This window comes from Dromiciops gliroides, chromosome 2 (genome assembly GCF_019393635.1).
Source record: "Dromiciops gliroides isolate mDroGli1 chromosome 2, mDroGli1.pri, whole genome shotgun sequence".
NCBI classification, from domain to species: domain Eukaryota; kingdom Metazoa; phylum Chordata; class Mammalia; order Microbiotheria; family Microbiotheriidae; genus Dromiciops; species Dromiciops gliroides.
In genome coordinates this window covers 290,056,984-290,076,345 of record NC_057862.1, presented here as the reverse complement: position 1 = coordinate 290,076,345, position 19,362 = coordinate 290,056,984, and the positions used below count along the sequence as shown (strand labels likewise).

General features: G+C 37.6%; 1 protein-coding gene across 1 annotated transcript in view; it reads left to right on the top strand.

Annotated features, from left to right (window-relative positions):
- The window catches only part of TDRD9 (tudor domain containing 9), a 256,016-nt gene that overhangs the window by 145,223 nt on the left and 91,431 nt on the right, over positions 1–19,362 (top strand). The window contains exons 10-13 of the mRNA XM_043986132.1: positions 1,999–2,053; positions 2,457–2,541; positions 7,138–7,195; positions 9,374–9,478. Of these exons, the coding sequence (XP_043842067.1) occupies positions 1,999–2,053; positions 2,457–2,541; positions 7,138–7,195; positions 9,374–9,478 (303 nt within the window). The remainder of the gene's footprint in view (positions 1–1,998; positions 2,054–2,456; positions 2,542–7,137; positions 7,196–9,373; positions 9,479–19,362) is intronic.

Genomic DNA, 19,362 nt, shown 5'->3' with positions numbered 1-19,362 from the left:
GAGACCAGGGCTCCTTGAACCATGTGACCTTGCTAACCTGAGGGGGAGGAGGGGATCTGAGACCTTTATCCTACAAACAGGTCAGGGGGAGTATGACTGTTATATCCACATTGAGAGGAGACAACTACCCATTTCTCACATTAGGCATGTTTAACAATTTAATAATTTTTTCCTGTGACTTTTTTCTTGCCAATGAGAATATGAATGGAAATAACAATTTTTAGTATAACTCATTATTTAACAGTAACAAGTAACCAGACCTTTTTGAGGAGGTGATGTATCTTGGAGGACAGTCCTCAAGTATCAGTAACTTAAAAATTACTAGTAAATTAATAAAAATGTTTATTATATTTAGGGTTTTACTGATATAGTTACAAATAGCATATAATTAAGCAGCTTTGAATAAATTTTAGATGTAGTCATTTGATGCCAAACAAGAGGACATGAGAGGAATCATTAAATTCCTTTTATGTTGTCTTTTTGAAGATTTGCAAAATTGTTCTTTCGTTTTATAACAAGGGTTATTTAAAAAATGTTTTATTCTGAAGGAGGAAGAGAACATTTGGTTAGGTAATATGCATTTCTAAGCACTTAGTTCCTGCTGGGCCCATTGCCTTTTGGATTATAAGATATCTCCATCAAATCTAGGTGATCCATATATTCATATTAACAGGGGTGATCATCTGACTGTGGAAAGTTCCCTTATTGAGGGAGGACCATCCCCCACTGGTGGTGGCTGAGGGAATTGGGTAAGGGGTGGCTGTGGATCTCTCAAGCCATCTCTCTCCTCCTCCTGCCACAAAGGCAGCAGCCACATCTAATCTTATCTCCCCAGGGGTGGGGGAGACTGGAATGAAGGGTGGTGGTCCTGGAGCTAGCTCAGTCCTGATCTGGTTCCACTTATCTCTTTGGGTGTGTCTCTCCTTTGGTTTAGTTTCTCAAGGAGAAAGTTCTTTTATATACCCCAGAAAAGTTCTGGGGTGCTAGACCCATAACACTTTTATGGAAAGTCAGCAACCACACCAGGATAATATAGGGCAGACCACACAGAACTCATTGCAGATGTGGTAGGGTGTTCTTCAAGACCATTTATCTGTTCTTGTATTACTCAACAGAGATGGAAAAATAAAGAAAAGAATAACCCGTAACCAAAGGGAAAAAAAGTTAAATGGGTATGTGATCAGGTATATGAGCAGTACCTTTTATAAAAATTAGGCTAATGTAGGTATACATTTTTACTTGCTAACAGGTCTCTCTTTTGGCTCTTGTTTAGAGGGAGCAATCTTTAGAATTACAAGCAATGTGTCAGTCACTCATTTAGTTCAAGAGGATCTTTTTTGAGTTTAACATTTGAAAAGGGAACTTGAGTTTGCCCCAACTCTCAAAATGATTGTCTTAGAGGAGAGAAAGGCAACTTAAACCTTTTCTTTCAAATTATTGCCTTGGATTGGGTGGGTAGATGAAATCTTGAAAAGAAAAAGGTTTGGAAATACTGGTTGCAGAAATTTCCAATATTGTGCCTTTCATAAGTTATAATATAAAATAGGTTAGTAGGCAAATTCAGATGCTAGGAGAAGCATTCTGTCCTCATTATGCCATTGGACCTGTAGATTTTCTTTGTGGTTATGTGTATGTATCTTTGAGAAACTGAAGTGTACTTGTAAAGAGTAGAAACTTACATCCTTGTTTTGTAAGATATTAATAAAAAAAAATTTATAGGATTAAAAATTTCAGTCTCTTAAAAGCCTTAGTCTTCAAACTATTGTGAAGACACATTTTTAAAGTTGACAGAGAACTTCATTTTATGCCTGTAGGTGCCATTTTGACCTATCCAATAAACCTTTTAAATGGGAAGTAAAATATGGAAGAAAAAATGGAAGTAGAATAAGAAATAAAATGGGTAGAACTTGTGTGAAAAATCATTATCTTGATTTAAAAGTTGATTTTTGACAAACTAAAACCTCTATTTTAAACCTGACTCTTTTACTCTTTCTCTAGGTTTAGGTGAAATAAACTACATGCTTGAATTCCTTACAAACATGGTTCACAAAAGGTAGTTAAAAATATATGAAATTGACTAATTTTTTGTAAATTGAATTATTTCTGCATGTAATAAATCTTATAGCCATCTCTAAATAAGCACAAAGCATAATCACTGATCATGTTCTAAAACATCTTGTGTAAGTTTATTTACAGTTAAATGTATTTAAGAAGAGCTTGGAGTCAGAAAAACCTTAGTTTAAGTCCCATATTTGAGGCTTAATAGCCCTGTTATCTTGGGACAGCCATTAATCTCTTTTGAGTTTTGGTCTCCTCATGTGAAATGAGGATTTTAACAATTCCATTACCTTAAAGAGTTGCAAAAAAAAGTTTTTTGGTTTTTTTTTTTAAATCTTAGAAATGCTATATAAATGTGAGACATCATTGACATTTTATCTCACTGTTCTGCTTGTTAGATTACAGGTTTATCCTCTCCATTCCAGTGTGACTTTGGAAGAACAAAATAATGTATTTTTAACTCCAGTTCCTGGGTACAGAAAGGTGAGAAAATTGGAAAAGATAGGCACTGCAGTTGCATATGTAAACAACCTAGTATTTTCCTTTCCAGCACTGTATGTTTAATGTTACTTTAGGCAGGTTACTGGGGCAATTAGGAGGTGCAGTGGATAGAATGCCAGGCCTGGAGTCAGAAAGACCAGAGTTCAAATCGGGCTCAGATAAATACTAGCTGTGTGACCCTGGGCAATTCACTTCACCTCAGTTTCTTCATCTGTAAAATGAGCTGGAGAAGGAAATGGCAAATCCCTCCAGTATCTCTGCTAAGAAAACCCCAAATGGAGTTATGAAGAACAGGATACAACTGAAACAGATGAACAACAGGCGAGTTACTTAACCTCTCAGTGCCCCAGATGTCTCTTCAAGAATATAAGTTGTGGGGCAGCTGACTGGTGCAGTGGATAGAGCACTGGCCCTGGAGTCAGGAGTACCTGAGTTCAAATCCGGCCTCAGACATTTAACACTTACTAGCTGTGTGACCCTGGGCAAGTCACTTAACCCCAATTGCCTCACTAAAAAAAAAAAAAGAATATAAGTTGTAAAGAAGATAGCATGGGGGCAGCTAGGTGGCGCTGTGGATAGAGCACTGGCCCTGGAGTCAGGAGTACCTGAGTTCAAATCCGGCCTCGGACACTTAACACTTACTAGCTGTGTGACCCTGGCCAAGTCACTTAACCCCAATTGCCTCACTTAAAAAAATTTAAAAAAAAAAGCTAATTGTTGGGGGCAGCTAGGTGACACAGTGGATAAAGCACTGGCCCTGGATTCAGGAGGACCTGAGTTCAAATCCGGCCACAGACACTTGGCACTTACTAGTTGTGTGACCCTGGGCAAGTCACTTATCCCTCATTGCCCTGCCCCCTCCCCCAATCTAATTGTCCAAACAGCTGTGTGACTAGTCCAGTATGCCTGTATTTTTTCATATTTATTTGTTTAAATTAATGCATCTAATAAATATTGTTGATTCTTCCACTAGCATTGTCCTTCATATCTGTATTCTCCTTACCCTCTTTACTACTGCCATACATACTGTCCAGGCCCTCATTACCTCTAGATTAAACTTTTGTTTGTAGCAACTTCTTAACTGATCTTCCTGCGGCTACTTTATTCTTGATTCTCTGCCTGTGCAATCTGGTTTTTAGTGATTCCTCACTGCCTGCTGGAAAAAGTATTGTCCCACTCGGTTTCATCTAATTTAGAGAGCTTTAACATTTTTCATGGGAGAGACAGATGGGTCAGAAAGGCTAAAGCAAAAGGCTTATATAATTGGTTTATTTTAACTCACAAGGGAATAACAAAGCTTAACTTGAGACACCCAAGAGATACATGGGGTAGGACAAGGGAAGAGATGAATGAATCAGGGGAAAGGATGTGTTTGCTGCTCAGTATGTAGTGGGGCATTGCATGAGATAAAATCTCCTGGCTGTGGCAGGAAGAAGAAAGGTCTGATTCTGTGAGAGGCTCCCTCCAGACTTGGCACTCCAGGCTAAGTGAGGTTCTTGTTACTCTTCCTGGGTCCCATCTGTAGTTCATTGATGTCCACTAGTACCAAGGTGAGGTCTTATTCAGATGCATCTAATTTTCCAGATATCATGGTCAGAAAGCCAACAGTGAATAAGATTGGATGGGATATGGAAAGTTCTAGGAACAGTTGAGTCCAGAAAAGGGAGGAAATTAATGCCAGACACAAAGAGCAGATGCTTCCAGAACTGACTCAGACTGCTACAAGAAATGCTAGGCCTGAAATACTAGATAAGTTCTTCTGAACTACCACAGTCATAAATTCTTTATGATATATAAGGCAGTGTAACCCAGAATTCTTAGGCTGGAGTCCAGGAACTGTTTGAATATTTTAATAACTGTATTTAGTTATAATGGATTTCCTTTGTAATCCTTTGTATTTTATTTTTACACATTTAGAAGCACTATTCTGAGAAAAGATCCATAGACTTGAGCATAATGTCTGTCAAAGGGGTCCATGGCACAAATAAAGGTTTGACAACTCCTATCTATACAATTTTCCTTGGATCTACTCTACTATGTTGAGTATTAAATATAGTTTTTGTATCTGCCTACCTCCTACAAAATCAGAGAAATGACCTTTAATATCCCCTACAAAATTAATAAACAGATCAGAGAAATTGTATATTATAATATCTCCTATAAAACCAGATCAGAGACTTAATCTTTTACTATCCAGATTGGAGAACATGATATCCATACCTGTCCTACAAAACAGATCAGAGAGACAGAAAAGCCATAATACCAATTTAATTTTGTCCCAAGAAGAAATATATAATACATGACTGGGGGACTCTCCATTTCTGAGCATATATATGGGTTTTTTGGTCCATGCGTTACAGGGAGTCGTCAGTTACAGATCAACCCAAAAGCAAATGCTATAACAAGAATGGATGTAACAGAGGCATCATGATAAGATTACAGGATTCCAAAGAAGGGTTTGGCTAGGATGAGGATGCTGAGATGTCCCCATAAGATAGGGACATGGTATCCTTAGGGAAAAGAAGTTACCAGGTAGGGACTTTTATCAGCTAGCTATCTGGGTTCAGTTTTGCAGTTCAGTTGGACATTTTGCTCCTATTAACCCAGGGTTTCATAAAAAATACTTTTGGATAATAAGGTACCTCCATCAAATCCAGGTGATCCATATGTTCATATTAACAACTATTTCTAGACTAGTATTATTTCACTAATCACTTTGATGTACTTTTCTAACCCAAATAGGTTGCTTCTTTTCAATGTTCATTTTCATGACTCCCCATCTCAGTACTTCCTCATAAAGAAACCTTCAGAGTTAGAAGGGAGCTTGGCAGCTATTTAGTCTAATGCATAGCCAAAAAAGAAAGTCCTTCAGAGCATTCCATTTCACTTCTGGCTGGCGTTTAATAGTTAGAAGTGTTTTCCTTACTTCAGACCTAATTTCAGATGCCTCTTGAAAACTTGTACTCATTGCTTTTTGTTCTAAAGCTAAGCAGAACAAGTTTAATTCCCTTTCCATAAAAAAGACTCTTCAGGAAAAGAAGATGGTTATCTTATTCCTACTGAATCTTATCAGGCCAAACAGTTCTTATCCTTCTATAGGCCATACACCTCCAGTTTATTCTGTCAATCTTCATACATTAGACTTTGGGCTTTTTACCATTTCCGGTTGCCCTTCTTTCCATGTTTTTCAGGTCATCTACATTTTGTGGTACACAAATTCTGGCTTCTAACCAAGGCAGATTGGGAGTAAGACCTCATTATTTCTGGTAGCTCTGCTTTTTTCTGTCTCTTGCCTTCCTCTTCCTCAAAAAAAAGTTTTTAATAATGCTCTGATTTATTCATTATCACTTCTAAGTGGCTCTCACGTTAAACTACTGAAGTTGGTCAATTAAGGAGAATCAATTAGCACTATGGCCTTTTCTGACAATGAATGCTTCCTTTTGCACCCATAGTCCAGACTCTATTGCAGACTCTATATATATATATATAAATATATGTATATATATGAGTATATATTTATATTTATATCCATAGGAGTGTGTTCCTACCCCCATCTTACTAGTCGTTTCTTGTAAGCATATCTTACTTAAATTTATACCTCCCACGGTGTCTACCATAATGATCTGTGAACAATATAACTATACATTTTTGTCCAGACCTGTGATTTCATCCATTTAGGGGGCTCCCTAAATGTAGACACTCCCTCTACTAATTAAGATCTGTACCTAGCTGCAGCTTATAGCCTTAGAGTCTATGCCTAGAGTCATGATGTCAAACTCAAATAGAAATAGGGCTACTAAATTGTACTCAAGAATCCCTTTAGGTACCAACTGACTTTTTAAAATCATATATTAACATTATTCATGTTTTATTGTATTTTTATATTTTTTGTTAAATATTTCCTAGCTATATTTTAATCTGTTTGGGGCTGCACTCTGGTATGTTGCAGGCTCATGTTTGACACCTCAGGCCTTCTTTGGCCTAGAACTAGGTCAGTTAGACATTAAGTGATTTGCCTGGGGTCACACATCCAGTATATATCTGAGATGAGGCTTGAACTTGTGGTAGCTTTAAGGCTTGATATTGTACAGTATATGCTGGATAAATCATAGTTGCATGAACAAATTAAATGGAGCTGAATTTGAAATCCTACCTGGTAAATCACTATGGGAAAGGCATAGTAGGTTGACAAGAATAGATGAATTGAATGACAGCTTGGAAACCAGTTCTATGACCATGGGAAGATCACATAGTTTCCCTCAAGCTTATAGTTTCTTATCTGTAAAAAAACAGTAACAACAGTCCTTTCTCACAGAATTAATATGACAAAAATACTTTATAAAACCTTTAAGCACACTAGAAATGTGAACTATTATTAATGCTTTTTCATGGTATCACCTTATAAAAACTTTTACTCGATTTAGCCACTTAAAATTTTAAAATTATATATTTTAAAATTTCAGAATTATATATGCCTGGAAATACCATTGAGGAGTTTTATATTTTCTCATTTAGGAGATTCCTTTCTACCTGTTATTCTTTGAGTACGTATATCATATAATATTTTATTTTTACCAGATTATTTTATCTACAAACATAGCTGAGAGCTCTGTCACAGTCCCAGATGTCAAATATGGTAAGCGATACATTTGTTTTTCTTAAGAAATAAAACATTTGCAAGTATTTGTCTTCCTTTTTCTTCTTTTTCTTCTCTTTTCCCCTATGCTAACATCCTTTATTGGAAGAAAAAAATTAACAAAATTTCTCCTCATGGTTGCTCTTTTTCTTTCTATAAATAATGGCTTCCCTATTTCCCGCTGAAGTTTAGCTGGTATTAGATTATTTTTGTGAAATTGGGGGAAAGGCTTGTGAATGATTTAGATTAAGATTCCTCCATTGTTGAGCAGTGTCTTTGAGACGGGGTAACAAATTTCTTTCTTTTAACTTCTTCCCTTGACCCTATCAGTTGCTGTCCTCTTTCACTGAGGAAGACTGAAGGCATCAGGTAGGAGGCACAGTTAAGCCCCTTGTAGTTGGGGGATGGAGCCTGGATATTTAGGGTCAAGCAGAGAGGAGCCTGAGATGGCGAAAAGGAAACAGAAACAAATAGATACAAAATCATACAGAGGACAGTTTTTAGTAGCGGTTATAGGGGAACTTGGGCAGTGTTGTATTTTATTAATCCATCTGATTCCTTTCTTCTTTGTCAAACTGTCAGGGGAAAGAAGGCAAAATTAATGTGGTTCATATGAGTAATTTTTAATTTCTAGCTTCTTTACTTGATAATGGCTTTAAAAAAGGATGTCCTTTCACATTTCCAAATTTGTGAATAGGATATTCAGTTACATAAACATTTGAATGTGATTAGAGTAGATGCTGTAAACTAGGAGTAAGACATACATAGAACTATCTCAGTTCTTGAATTGCTTGCGATATTCCCCCAGGGTCATATGCCTTTTAATTTTTAACACTATAAACCAATGTCAAAGAATTTGATGTTTGGCCCAGTAAATACAAACTTGAAATATGTACAAAGATAATTATCACACCTATAAGAACAGCTCTATTATAAAGTTATCTACACAGTTTGAACCTTGGACTACTTTTTAGATATCTTCTTGTGAGGTCCTTTCAGTACTTAAATAGCTAGCTTTTGGATGGGAGTGCTTTCCATAAGAAGTGTGTTGTGGGTTATCAAATACCATTAACATTCTTAGTATTTGATTTCATTTTAACAAATAAGTATTATGTGCTTACTATGTATTTGGCACTGTGCTTGGCATCAGGGATTGTGATAAAATAATGGAATTTGGCAGATGCCCAGGGGCCCCACCTGATTGATTTAGTATTGTTTGAATTGGGTGAGAATAAGAAACCGACTAAATACCTACTTGGGGGATGATAAGATATAGGCCACACCTGGCCTTCCCTGAGTGACATGTTAGTGTACTACTGATGTCACTAGGGGACCACTCTCAGCCATGCAACTTGAAGGACTTCCCTTTTGGGGGAGGGAGAGAAAAAGTAGAGAAAGAGACCGCTTGCTGAGAGGAGCTCTCTTTCCTGTTGGTGAACTTCCGAGAGCAGACTGGAGAGGGACTGCACAATTGACTCCCATAGAAACTACGGACCCCAGGTGGTGAGTTAATAGAAACAAGGCCAGCTCTTCGAATTAGCTGAGCTAAAAGCAAGTTTGGGGATTGAGTCAGTCTTTGCTAGAGCCAGGGAGCTTATCCATTTTTCTCTTCCCCTATTCCCTTGTCCCTGGCTTTATTAACTTCACCTTTGTTGTATATTTTATCCCCATTAATAAAACTTCGTTTGTTGGTGGAAAAGAAGCTGTTAATCTCCTTTCTTATTAGCCTGGGAGAAATAACTAAAAAAAGCAATTTGGAAGAGAGGAAACTTTGGACCTAGAGGTTCCTCATTATTTTCTGAACCCCAATATTACAGCGAGCCACCCAATTAACTCTCCCATAATAAATTTGGCCCTTACAGGGTATTAGGGAAGTCCAAGGATACTAGAGCACTCCTTCTCCTAAAGGAGTGTATCACCTTTTTTGGGGGGGAAAAAAAAGGACAAAAAAGAACAGTGAACATCTTATGAATTTATAGAATCTCAGATTTGGAAGAGACCTCAGATCATCTAACTCAAACCTACCTGAAGCATCTTCTGTTTACATTTTATTTCTAAATGCTAAATGTTTTCTCTATATTTTCTTTGATAATTTTGCATACCTCAGTTGGCTTATATTGTGGAATTATTTCTTTTTGACATAATGTTTGTGATTTTTCCTGGCCTTTTTTGTTACAGTTATAGATTTTTGTTTGACTAGAACGCTTGTTTGTGATGAAGACACTAATTACCAGAGTCTGCGACTAAGTTGGGCTTCTAAAACCAGTTGTAATCAGAGAAAAGGTAAGAGGCATTACTGTATGTAATACTACAAAATAGCCGGATCTTGTCATGTTTGTAAATTCCTTTGGAATAATTTAGAGATTTTTTTTTCTTTTTAGGCACTTGGTGCTCTAGAATAGTAATTTATTTGCAGGTTTTATCTCCCAATAAATGTGACATCCTAATATGTAAAATTTTACTATTGTGAAATTCTTACTTAAGGAAATAATTTGTTATTTTACTTAAGTACATGTTTGTGGCTTCTTCCAAATGCCCTGTGCAGATTGTTCTTAGCTTTTGGTCTTGCTTATGTAGACAAGGTAGACTAAAATTGACACTGTAGCAATGGCTATGGAAAATAATTGCTGCAATACTTAAGAGATTTTACTTTAAAATATAGAGAGATTCTTAGAAGATTAAGAATCTGTGAATCATCCATTCTTAATTTGCTCTAGGTCAGTGCCAGTTTCTGTTGGAGTCTGTATCAAATCCTTCCTACTGCCCTTTACTTTTTTCTGCTTTTTAAAATTCTGTCAGAAAACAAAATCCTTATGCAGTTTTTTTAGTAAGTTATGTAAGTTATGATCCATGTAGATGATTCCAGAACCCTATAACTTTTCCTAGTCTCTGCTCTGAGCTTCGTTCATTTGTTACCTACTGTCTCTTGGACACCTTGAACTTGATAGCTTATAGGCATCTCCAGTTTACCAGGCCCAAAACATAATTAATTACCTTTTCCCCAAAACCTGCTCAATCCCATCTTTCACTCAGCTCCCAGAATGATTTCTCTAAAGCATGCATCTCATCAGGCCTCCTCCCTTCTTAGTGAGCCCCCGTTGTTCCTTATGGTCTTCGTGATCAAATATCAACGCCTCTGGCCTTGAAAGTTCTCTATGACCCACCTCCTTCCTGCCTTTCAAATCTTCCCCTACTTTACACTCTCCCACTTATTTGATAATCCAATCACACTGAAAAACTTGCAGTTCCTTTCACATGACACTTTGACATTTGTCATTTCTGTACCTTTGCACTGGATCTCATTTCTGCCTCTTACTGTCCTTGACTCAGCTCAGATCTCTTTTTTGCAGGAGGTCTTTTGGTCACCACATTGTGCTGCTGTTACATATCAAGCTTATGGTTCTGTGAGATTCCCCAGATCTTTTTCAGATAAGTTGTTGTCTAACTAGGTCAGCTAGATGACACAGTGGAGAGATTGCTGGGCTTGGATCTTGAGAAGACTTGAGTTCAGATCCAGCCTAAGACGTTTCCTAGTTATGTGATCACAGGCAAGTTGCTTCAGCTCGGTTTGCTTCAATTTTCTGATCTGTGAAATGAGGATAATTCTTGTCATGAAGATCAGATGAAATCATATTTGGAAGGTGCTTAGCAGAGCACTGGGCACGAGCTAGGCACTATATAATGTTAGTTATTGTCATTAGCCTGGACTTGTGAAATTTATTTTTTTAACCCAAGAATATACTTTTCCCTAAATTTATTTTTTTAGATTTTGTGCACTGTTCTAGCCTATGTAGATCTAATTCTGGCATCCATTGTATTGGCTATCCCTCCCCAACTTTGTGTCATCTGCAAAGAAAATGAGCCTGACACCTCTGCTTTTATCTAAGTCATTGATAAACATAGTAAATAGCACAGGACCAAGTTCAGCCTCCTAGGATACCCAAATGGAAACCTCCTACTACATTGAGATTAAACTATTAAAGACTCTTCTTTGAGTCCAGCCATCCAACTAGTTCTGAAGCCATCTAATTATTTTATCACTTAGTCTATATCTTTTCATCTTCTCCATATGAACTAAATGAGATATTTTATTAAATGTTTTGCCAAAATCATGGTAAATGATATCTACAGAATTCTCCATATTTACCAGTTTAGTAACCTGTCAAAAAGGAAATGAGATTATTTTGCTTCTTTTTTTCTTTTTAATATTTTTAATTATTATGAAATAAAAAATCAACAAACATGAACATTTCTGTGTATACGGAGTATAGAGAAAAGAGGGTTGTAGGATTGTATCTGATTACTGACTGGGAAACTATCATATTCAGCCTGTTATTTTTAAAGGGAGCATTATATCTAACACTGGTTCAAACAATGCCCTGCTTTTTGTGTCCTCTTTTGAACCTCCTTTTGCTCTCTTCTCTGTATTTTAAAAAATGTTCCATTAAGTCTCTTTTTCTTTATTTTTTGGTATCACTACCCCTTGAATCCTCCCTGATAAGTCTCACCTTTTCTCCCTGTTGTTCCATCCCTCTTCCCCAAAAAAACAAAACCAAAAACTCTTCTTTATGACAAATTAGTGTAAAAAGTGAAACATATCTGTATCTACTGCTTTGTAACATAATTTAAGGTTTAATACCACTCTTAATAACAATTTTTTTTGTTTTCTTGGAGGGGGGTTTTGTTTCTTTTTTGGTTTTTGCAGGGCAATGAGGGTTAAGTGACTTTCCCAGGGTCACACAGCTAGTAAGTGTCAAGTGTCTGAGGCCAGATTTGAACTCTGGTCTTCCTGAATCCAGGGCCAGTGCTCTATCTACTGAGCCACCTAGCTGCCCCCTTTTGTTTTGTTTTTGTTTAATAACTATTCTAAAAAATTATTTAAGATTCTTGACCTTTTGTTCCTCCATTTGAGGCTTGTTATTTTTTCTAGTTCCTTAAAGTAACTCTTTTGTAGTATGATTATTATGACAGTGAATTTGTAAATCAATTTAGATAGCATTATAATTTTTCTCATATTGGCATGACCCAACCATAAACAATTCATTCTCCACTTAATTAAATGTCTTTATTTTTATATAGAGTGCTTTGTAAATGCATTGACATAATTCCTTGTTGTGTTTCCTAGTAGGTTTATTCTCAGATATTTTATACATCCTGTAGCTAGAATGACAGGGATTTTTTTTCTCTTTATTCCTCCTGAATTGTGTTGGCAATATACAAGAAGGTTGACAATTTTTTTTTAGTATTATCTTGTATTCTTTTACTGAACTCAGTGTCATGTAAAAGAATACAAGATAATACTGTAGAAATATTAAACAGATCCTTTATAGAATAACAGTACAATAGAGATTATAGCAATAAATGGCCTTTGATAAAAGAATTTAAAATTAAAGACAAAAATCATTTAATCCTTAAGAAATAATGGATCGGGGGCAGCTAGATGGCGCAGTGGATAGAGCACCGGCCCTGAAGTCAGGTGTACCCGAGTTCAAATCTGGCCTCAGACACTTAACACTCACTAGCTGTGTGACCCTGGGCAAGTCATTTAACCCCAATTGCCTCACTAAAAAACAAAACAAAACAAAAAAGAAATAATGGATCAAAGAACAAGCCATGGAAACAATGGGAATTACAGCAAAGAAAATGAAAACAATGAAATAACAATAAAACTTTGAGATACAACCAAGTCTTGAAATAAGAAATTATATCTTGTTAATGAAAAACCCCTGTGAACTGTTAAATGGAAGAAAACATAGGCCCAAAAAGGAGAATCTGGAATGGACCAGAGTCTGATCACAGTTTCCACAGATTATAAATGCATTTATTGCCTGAGAATAAGCTCGCAAACTGGAACAGTGTCAATGTTATGACATGTTCAAAGCCCAGTTGGAAATAGTGAGATATTTATGTCATGGGGCCCAGACCCATATCCCATTTTCTTTTCTTTTTTCTTTTTTTTTTTTTTTATGGGGCAATGGGGATTAAGTGACTTGCCCAGGGTCACACAGCTAGCAAGTGTCAAGTGTCTGAAGCCGGATTTGAACTCAGGTACTCCTGAATCCAGGGCCAGTGCTTTATCCACTGTGCCACCTAGCTGCCCCCCCATACCCCATTTTCACCCATAACATTTATATATATATATATATGTATATATATATATATATATATAAACAAAGTAAAGAGAAAAGGTGGGAATTTGGACAGATCCTAGGCAGGAAACAAGGGAAATGAGGAATTCCAGATGTCAGAGCTATGGCCCTTCTATACACAAATCAGAAGGCATTCTTGGTGATAAGGAGTCCACACAGTTCAAGGCTTGATGAAATGTGTCCAAAAACAAGATAGTCCAAGAGCCCCATAACCAACAATTAGGCAAGTTTCTGGAGATATGGATGTTTCATGAAGGTCTATAAACCATCAGGTGGCTCAAGGTTTGTTTCAAAGCTGGTATGAGCTTAATTGGCTTCAGAGTTGCTGATTTTCTGCACATCTAGCTGAGTTTATTCTTGGTCACCACAAAGGATTTGAACTCAGGTCCTCCTGACTCTAGGGTCTGTGCTCTATCCACTGTGCCACCTAGCCGCCCTGCTTCAGTTACTTTTACTTCAATATTTTTAAAGATTCTGACTGTTTCCACTGGCTCTCTTCCCCATTCTCATTTTATTCTCAACCCCTTTCCCTTTAGAGTTTTATTGATTAGTTTCTCTCTACTGCTTTTGTCTGGTTATGTGTTTCTTCCCCTTCTTTTTTCTTCTCACATTGATTCCCCTTTACTTTCCTCCCCTTCATTTAGTCCTCTAAATTAGTTTTTTTTAATTCCATTTTTGGCGCTTCTTTCCAAAAATAATTTCTTTCACTCTTTTTATTATCTATCTTCTTCAGTTTACTCTAGAACTTCACCTCTGATTCATGACCCCTATAATCATCTGGTCTCTCTCTTTTTCTTTATATTCTTCATGCAATCAAAGCTTCCAAGGTATCCATTCTAGGCTCTCCCCTCTAGGCACTTTCTGCTGTGTGAGGCTTGCCCCATGAATTTCCATTGTACCCTAGTCCCAGAACAATGCCAGTTGTTATAGGTGTTAGGGAGAACTGTGCCTTGTGGTACAGTCCTCCCTCTACCACTGATTGATAGGCCCTCTTGTCGACCTCTTTTTCTATATTTCCCTGAAAATCTCTCTTTCCATTCTCTCCCACTTCTCTATGTCAGTTATTCCTAGGGGTTCCATCTTTAGGAAGATCAATTTGACACCTGAGTGTACTCTTTCCTTTAGGAAGACACCTGAATGAAGGATAAACCATAGTGGGGACAGACTAGACAGGAAGAGATAGGAAACAGGACAGGATAGAGACAGGAAAATGATGAAGGCCTGTTACCAGGATGGTGGCAGAGAAGAGGGGGAAATAAAAGTACTACTAAGGGAGTAATAACAATTTGATAACAATTGGATTTGGGGGTGGGTGAGTCTGGAGAATAGAATTTAGAGTATGGATGGCACTTATGTTGTGATTCTGAGTGATGTTGGAGATACTGGCGCCCTAGACAGTAATAGAGAATTGTGAATGAGGGGAAAGATAATGAGTTTTAGATTCCTATGGGGCATTGAGTTCTAGATATCCAGTAGATAGTTGGAGATGTGAGCCTGGAAGTCAGAAGAGAGATTAGGTTTGATTAGTAGATCTGAGGATCATTGATAATTGAATTCATAAGAGCTGATATAATCACCAGGCAAAATAGTGAAGAGGGCCCAGGGAAGAGTTTTGGGGAGAAACCCAACCTTAGTGCATACTACCTGGATGAAAATCCAGCAAAGGATACTAAGAAGTGGTTGGACAGAACTGAGCCTTGGAATGAAAACTCAGGAAGAAGAATTTATCAATGGGAAAAGGCTTGTGGACAAGTGTCAGATTTTACAGCGAGGTCAAGAGGGATGAGGATTGAGAAGAGGCCATTAGAGTTTGTGATCAAGAGATAATTGCTGCTCTCAGCTTCCCTTGGTAGCTGTTGAAGCTGCCAAAAAAAATCTCACCAGACACAGATTTATGAAATTCAAGGAAAAGGGGAAGGATTTAAAAGTAGGAAGCCTTAAAAAGCCTTTTAAAGGGGGCAGCTAGATGGTACAGTGGATAAAGTACTAGCCTTGGATTCAGGAGGACCTGAGTTCAAATCCAGCCTCAGACACTTGACACTTACTAGCTGTGTGACCCTGAGCAGGTCACTTAACCCTCATTGCCCCACAAAAAAAAAAAAAGAAAGAAAAGAAAAAGAAAAAAAAGCAAGCCTTTTAAAGTCTTGGATTGCTCTGATGCTGGCCTCATTCTGGATTCAGTTGCATACTTGTAAGTGATTTAGTCTGGTTCGTGATAGCAATAATAATGGACATTCTTCCTTCTATATTATTGGAAAGGCACCTAGTGTTTCTCCATTACAGATAATGATAGTTCTTGCCTTGAGATATTTAACAAAGTAAGGAATGTTCTGTTTATTCCTATGCTTTTTAATGTTTTTAAGTAAAGGGCTATTTTTTTGTCAAAAGCAGATTAAACATCTGTTGATAAAATAATTTGATTTTTATTGTTTATGATTCAATATACTAAACCACAGTTGTCTTCCTGATAGAACTCTAATGTGGTCATAGTTTATAATGTTTTTGATACAGTGTTGTCATGGGGAAAAGGGGGTAGGGGGTTTGGGATTTGGGATAGGAGTAGGGGTTTGGGGTCCTTGGGAATTCCTCTTTAAAGAATTATACCCTCTTGCACACAAAAGCAGTTAAATAAGATGATAGTTTATTTCGGAGCTGAGGAAGGGAAGGGAAAGGGAAGGGAAACCATGAAAGAAGTCCTTGGACTTCTCATGGGGAGAAAGGCATGGCACAGAGAGAGTAGCTCTGAGGTACCAATCTCCTCAAGCAGGAGACAGGCAGGTACTTTTATAGAGGATTGATGGGGGTGACCATCTTGATGTGGGCTGGAATTTGGGGTCAAATTGATTGTGAGTCATCCCAAAAGAATTACAAGACTCAATGACTCAGTTTCCCAAGTTTTATTGCAATACTGTGGGTGACCACAGGGAGGGAACCAGAAAAGTTGGAAGGTATCTCTCAAATAAGGATAAATTGATTATCAGTCTCATTATAATATTCTCTACCTAGGGGTGTTTCAGGGGAGGGCTTATCCTAATTTGGAGTTCCTGGGGGTCCTAAGCCAACCCCCGAGGTGGGTACTATTTTCAGTGGAGGTGTGTTTTGGGTGTTTACACGTCATAAGGTGAACCAGGGGACAAATTTGGCCTTTTCTGCGCATGTCTCTTTCTGATTCCCATGGCTAGTTTCAAAATATAATCATTTTTCACTAGAATTTCTATAGGTTGGGGCGGCTAGGTGGCGCAGTGGATAAAGCACCGGCCCTGGATTCAGGAGTACCTGAGTTCAAATCCGGCCTCAGACACTTAACACTTACTAGCTGTGTGACCCTGGGCAAGTCACTTAACCCCAATTGCCTCACTAAAAAAAAAAAAAGAATTTCTATAGGTTGTCTTTTTCCTTTATTGTTATTTTGACCTGACCCACTCTGGTCCATTATGGATGTTGATCACTGTGGGTATGAGAACCTAGCATTTTGACTTGTAAGTTATCCATTAACTGGGGTCTGACTCCCTTTTAGAGCTAATATCTGAATTAAAGCTTGGGTCTTGGGTTTTTCTATTAACCCCTTTTTGTCTCCTACATCATTCCTCCCTTTTCATATACCCCAGGAAAAAGGACGAAGATCATCTCTTCTGTTACAGCTTCCTGCTGAGTGGAGGCAAAATAGGGGCCCACAGGGGTTTTATGAATTGAGGGAGATGTAGGAACTAGTGTTACAAATGCAAGAACCACAACACAAAACACAAATGATTTACAAACAGACCAAGGGGAAACAGGGACCCTAATACAGAATAAATCTAAGAGTTCTATGAAAAACTGGATCAAGCAAGCAGTTGTGAACAGTTTCAGCCATCCAGGTAATCTCTGCACGGCAGCTCAAACTTCAGGAGGTGTTCTGAACCATATGGACTCCACCTTAGTCCAGGACCACATTTGCCAGAGAGTTTGAGCATTCTTCCAATTCTTGTAACCCTAATGTAGTAGAATTAGAAACTTATTCCATTACTAAAGTTAAATTTGTAAGCATAGCTTCATGTTCAAGTTACCCAACAAAAGGAATAGTGAGGACAGCAGTTTTCCAGACCCACCAAAGAAAATTATCCCAGGTTCCTCTTCTGACTTTAATATGAGAAGAGGCAGTAGCATTTTTATTCTATAATCCAAATAGCCCGAGATAATATATGGGTTTAAGCAGTTGGTAGTTAACACTGAAGATTTATAATTTCCTCCTTAGTTTAGAAAGGGGAAATACCTTTGGGGCACAATAGGGTGCAAGGGGACCAGGGCTAGAGTTGACTGGTGAAGGGACCTGGCAACTAATCCAGCAGCAAGGTCTGCTCTGTCATTCCCTTGTACTATGGAGTTGGTAGCTTGGTGCCCTTGGCAGCACAAAATAGAGATCTGACTGGGCAGATTTATGATAAAATGTAAAATGCATAACTGTTTCCTAGTTACCATCCTCCCTCTCATCTGCAATGGGGAGGAATTTCACCTTCTTCTAAACCAAAAAAAAAAAAATACCCAGTTAATTTAACCTTACATAATACTGAGTGGGATGGGAAGTACACCCACTGACCCCTGTAATAGAGACTCGAGGAGAAAGGAGGCCAAAGCCTTGATTTTATTCCTTTCGAAAGAAAGGTACACCACACTCACTGGGACAACCAGGAGGTGTGACACACTGGGATTAGGAAACCAAGCAGTTTTTATACTCTTTACAGACATCTAATTTGAGCAAAATGCGGTAATTGGGTTCAGCAATAAATCATTCTCCTGGAATGTTCAGCGATAACTCTCTCTCCTGGGTTGTTAGATTATTTTGTAAAATTTTCTGTTTCTGCAACAGTGTATCATGTTTACAAAATGTCTCAGTGCAGACTCTATGAAGCAATTTTTAAGTTGATATGCCTGTATTTAGAAAGGGGGATAGTAGCTTCCCATTATTGCCTCTCTCTAGAGAAAAAACAGAGAGAGAGAGAAATAGGGGGCTCTAAGGGGCTTTAAGACTTTGAGATCAGATCACTAGGCTGAAGAGGGGCGGGGCACTTTCCATCTCAGTGGAGGGTCATATCCCTATATCCCTCTCAATACCATGTAAGCATTATCAGACAGATGACAAACCTGAATATTAATATACCTTGTTGTTTGACATATCAAGTGACCACACATTTAAACTGAAAACAGTGAGATCTTACATACTTGCATTGTGCTCATTTCTTCTACTGACTACTTGCTCTGATTATAGAAATCTGCTATAAAAGAAAAAGCAGGGACATAATTATAAGGCCAGGATAAAACATCCATAGCTCTGTTTGATTTCAGGTAAAAATTACAAGTGACCACCAGTCATACATTACTAGCCAAATTTAGGGATAGCCAGGTGGAGAAACTTTACCTATTCAGTAGGAACACAATGAGCCAGAAGGAGCCTACCTCTGATTGAGTCCGAAAATTGTCCTGGGCTTTTTCCCAGATACTTCTACCTGTAAGCAACACATTCCCTCTTGTGGCATTCTCTCCAGTACTTGGATTACTGGCTTAACCATCCAAACAATTATACCTGAATTCAAAACTCAAAACAATATAAATTACAGTCCCAAAATATTTCTATCCTAAATAGCTAACCTTTGCTCTCATGAAATTGCAATGAGAAAAAACAATTTGCCAGGACACACACATGTTGCTTGGGTTTTCCTTCCTTCTTCTCAGGTTTAAACTTTATCCTGGTGTAAAGATCAATCATTAGAAATTACTTCTATACAATAAGCAACCTTATAAATCCTCAGCAAAACCATTCCTTGTAACAAACTCTTTTCTGGCAAGTTTACAAATTTTAAAAAATCTAGAAGGCCTTTTTCTGTTTTACCAGCTTTCAATGCTTTCCTCTGTTTTAGAGGAAACAACTACTATACCATTTTTTTAAAAACCATCAATTGCTTTTCCAATTTTAACTCAATTACAAATCTATTTTATTTATTTATTTATTTATTTATTTTTTAGTGAGGCAATTGGGTTTAA